The 4,153-nt window shown below is 39.7% G+C and overlaps 1 protein-coding gene across 1 annotated transcript; it reads right to left on the bottom strand.

Moving 5' to 3' along the window:
- Positions 1–211: 211 nt before the first annotated feature.
- MELLADRAFT_88110 (uncharacterized protein) lies at positions 212–1,398 on the bottom strand (the record flags this gene model as incomplete). Its single annotated transcript, XM_007419568.1, has 2 exons — positions 212–259; positions 349–1,398. The coding sequence occupies 2 exons, from the start codon at positions 1,396–1,398 to the stop codon at positions 212–214; spliced, it is 1,098 nt and encodes a 365-aa protein (XP_007419630.1).
- Positions 1,399–4,153: the final 2,755 nt, after the last annotated feature.

The following is a 4,153-nucleotide window of genomic DNA, read 5'->3' on the forward strand; positions in this document are numbered from 1 at the left end:
GATTGACATTGTTGCAAGTTTTTTTCGGCAAAGATAAGAAGACCAACCTTCGACAAGTTTTAACTTTTTCCACATAAATACATTTCAAGCAGCTATGAAGATCCCAGATCCTCTTTTCTGGCAGGCTGTGGTAATAGGAAAACAAACAAAACAAACAAAGCAGATTCCAGTCAATCATTCACTCGATAAGAATCACTGAGGTGTTGAGGTACTAGATTCTTTCTCGACCCCATCTCCGAGCACGACTATCAAGTAAATCCTACAAAAAACGTAAAAAGAAATCATTAGTAAATCAAAACAGAAAAGAAAGACAAGTGATGAAAATTGAGAAAAAAAAATCAAGCTCACCATGATCATAAATTTAATTCGAGAAGTAGGAGGTTGAGCAATAGAAATTTGATTTAACCTTTGAATAAATTGTTCAAATCTAAGTGGTTTAGGATCTCTTTGATCTAACTTTGACCCGACTTTCATCATCAATGCACAAACACATTCGATATCCGATTCGATTGGATCATTAACTTCAACCAAAAGTTTGGTACAACAAATATCTATAATCTTAGCTGCTACTATATTCAATTTAAATAATTCACCAATCAATTTGATTAATCCAATCATTTGTCGTTTTTTCTTTTGGTCTTGATAATATTCTTCTGTAAATTCTTGTAAGATTTCATTTGATTTTTCAATGTTTTCTTCTTTGCTTGAGTTTTTCTTCTTGGATTCATCATGGTTTGTAGGCCAAGTGGATTGAAATGAAGTTTGACATTGATCAAGTAAATACTTTCGATAAATTAATTCTTGATCTTCTTCTTTGATCACATTCCAAGCTTTACGATGTTGGATGGGTTTAGCAACACTATCAAAGATCCGCTTAACTAATTCTGCATAAAGATCAACAAAAGTATGTTCGTCTAATGATTTTTTAAAGATCAAATTGAAGATCAGTTTAGCTAATTCATCTTGTTTTGAATCTTTTGATACATTAATGATCTCTAAGATTTGATCTGATATAGATTGAAAGTTCTTCAACGTCAGTTTGTTGAGTAAGGCTGTTGCTTTTCTTTTTGTTTTTTTAATTTCATCTTCTTCATCTACTTGAGACCATACTTGTTTTGGAGCTACCTCACGTCGAGCTTCGCGATTAACCGGACTTCTGTAGTCTGTACGAGGTTTGTAACCAGTTGGATCCCGCCAAGAGGCAGAGTTAAGACTCTGTTGAGCAGAATTATAGACTGGATTTGTATGTGATGGTGTATTGACATGTGATGGATGTGATAATAATGGCCTTGGAGTGGTATTGGTGACTCCAGATTGGCTTGGGAGAGGTTCTTGAGTTAGGGGACCAGGACCTCTTCGCCAATTGTTGAAATCACGAGTGGATTGAGTTTTCGACATGTTGGAAAATGATTCGCGTGTGGACTGGGATGAGATAAAGTGTTTATAAGTGTTGAAGGCGTGTAAGGTTCAGCAAGTGTTTTATACAATTGAGTGGAGTAATAAGTTGATGTGATCCGGAAAAGTGAGATCGGAGAGAGATATATAAATTGGTTATTACTACGAAAATGAAAATGGTTTAAATGAGAGGATGAGGCTTAAAGTCTTCTTGGATGAAGGGGTTTGCTTTTATATATGTTCAACAGCTCTCAGTCAATCATTCTACCAAAGCTCAACGCTATAGTAAAAGTTTAGTCAAAACAATGAAAAGTCAACATCCGTACATTTGAGTTGACTTTTCGGGCCAGTGAATTGACTGAGGGAAAGCACTCTTTGGAGCGGTGTGCTTTCTTTTACTTTAGATCGAAACCCATTCAAAGATGCTGCTGATCGAGATTCAAGGATGAGGTCATGAACAGTTCTCGATGCCCTGTTCTGGGAGCGTAAAGGGAAGCTGGCAAGTAAGCTGAATGGTACTCAGAGAGGGTGACTTCGTCGTTTATTGGGTACTGAGCAATTCTCAACCATCCAAATGACAAAAGCTTTGATCAAGATCAGTCAGAACTTGTCTTATTTTCACTTTTCCTGAAAAGGTATATGGCACAAGAAAGGTGCTTTTATGTTCACTTCTCTTATACCTTTCTTGTCAAAGCTCACCCTATGAGATCACTGCCTACTGTAAAAAAAACCCCCGATGTCGCTCCCTAACAATGGGTCAAGAAACGGGCCCTCTTGTTCGCTTTGCTTACATAGGCTTTTGTCGATTTGGACGGGTACGTGGTTCTCATGTGGATCATTCTATCTTACCGGCTCTGTGAATCAAGACCCGGGCTGATTAAGACAAGACACAAATCTTCAAGTAAATTGTGCTATATTTTCCAATCCATGACTGAAATGTCGAACATGGAATTCGATAAGTTAACCTGAATGATGAAACACCAAGTTTGATTCTACCCAATACAAACTTGTAGGCTTTGTTCTTACTGAGAAATATTCAATATTTATTCATTTCACATCATCGGTTTTATGAGACGGGGGTCGTCTTTCATCATTCTGCGAGAATTCGTAGTAGCTGTTGTTCATTGGGCAGTATACAACGTCGCGTATAGACTCTGACTCTAGACGCGTGTGTAAAGGCGTCATCAATGAATTTTGAGATAAGTTTTGTAACTCCAATACTCATAATAATATCAGACTTCTTGCGACCTTGAACTACCCGCATGCGTCTTTATTTACCAAACATATTTCCTTCACCATGTGGATCTGGTTATCAAGAGATACAAGAGAAGAAACCTTTTCTTTCTTCCAAGAAAAAAAAACAAAACCACAAACAAAAAAGTAATTCAAAATGAGATTATAATATGACTTGAAAAAGGAAACACGAGGTATAAATGGAATGAAAAACTTTAAAAACCAACAAACGAGATACTGAAAGTCGTTTACTGTGATTGTTTTTTGAAGAGTGACTCAGGGACATGAACCGATCATGGTCCCTAGGACTCAGGAGTCAGGTTCTAGAAATGAGAATAGGTAAGGAGTCATCGTGACGTCGCGTGGACGAACGTCGTGTAAGCCTTGATTCTCAGTGTCAGCACTTGCTGTGCTCTTTACCCTTTTCGAGTTCTACCTCTTTACCATCTCTTCATCCCAAGGAGGCTTAATTCCCTCGAGTTGATTCCATAAAGCATGGAGGACTGCCTCACTCCGTTTTCTTGTTATTGATCTCTATCGTTGGATGCTTATCTTTGATATTGTTGAATATTGTCCCACCCACCTCTCCCTGTATCTTGTGATGTTTTGGCCGCCCCTTAGTGGACCTTTTGTTTAAAGCCTTGAGTTGTTGCTCATATCTATTCCGGTTGATATTTGTACTTATTGCGGGCTCCACGCCCCGATTCTGGCTAAACCCCGCACATCGTGAGTTTAGCATAGGACACCTCAAGCACCCAAACCTATTCTAGGACAACACTGAATCGATGAATAAATCAACTGTCTGTCTTAACTTCAAAGTTCAAGGTCTGAGCTAACTACACCACGGGGCAATCGTTGAGCCGAAAGCTGAGCTCAAAAGTGGTCGTGTCCAAAAACCGGTCAAACGCTGGCCGAAAGCTGAAGTTTCGGTCAGATCTCGACGGTCAGGTGAGACCGGCTATTTTCTGGCCGAAACCTGAGCTTTCGGCTTGGAAAAAGCCAGTCATTTGGCTGGTCGATGTGGCGGTAAATCGATCAGCCTTATGGCTGTCAAAAGATAGCCCAAAACCGAGCATCCGGCCAGCTTTTGAAACGTTCAAAAAGCTGGCCTTGAGACAGTCAAACAGACGGCCGAAAGCTCGGTATCGATTCCGATGGCCAGACTCCATGGCCATGGAATCTTTCCATCATCAATTGATGATGGAAGCCATGGTCAGCTCGAGACATGACCTGGCTCATTAAATGCACCATAATTGATATACATCGGTATCAATTTTACTCCAGGTGATGAGCACCAAGAGAGCTCGATTTCGGCCTTGTGTGTAAAAATTCAAAACTGGCTTCGGTTTGTCTTTTGCAAGACGGGTGATAAAAATAGAACAGCTGCCAGAACTTCAGCAAAGTTTGACAGGAAAGATACAGAGGGGAAAGGGTTCAAACTTATCTGTGAGCCTAACTTAACAAAGTCCCTCCGAGGCTTGACACCCTGTCAATCAACAAGTTGAATCATGAATGTCTGCACCGG

Source organism: Melampsora larici-populina, assembly GCF_000204055.1.
Source record: "Melampsora larici-populina 98AG31 unplaced genomic scaffold MELLAscaffold_251, whole genome shotgun sequence".
Lineage (NCBI taxonomy): Eukaryota > Fungi > Basidiomycota > Pucciniomycetes > Pucciniales > Melampsoraceae > Melampsora > Melampsora laricis-populina.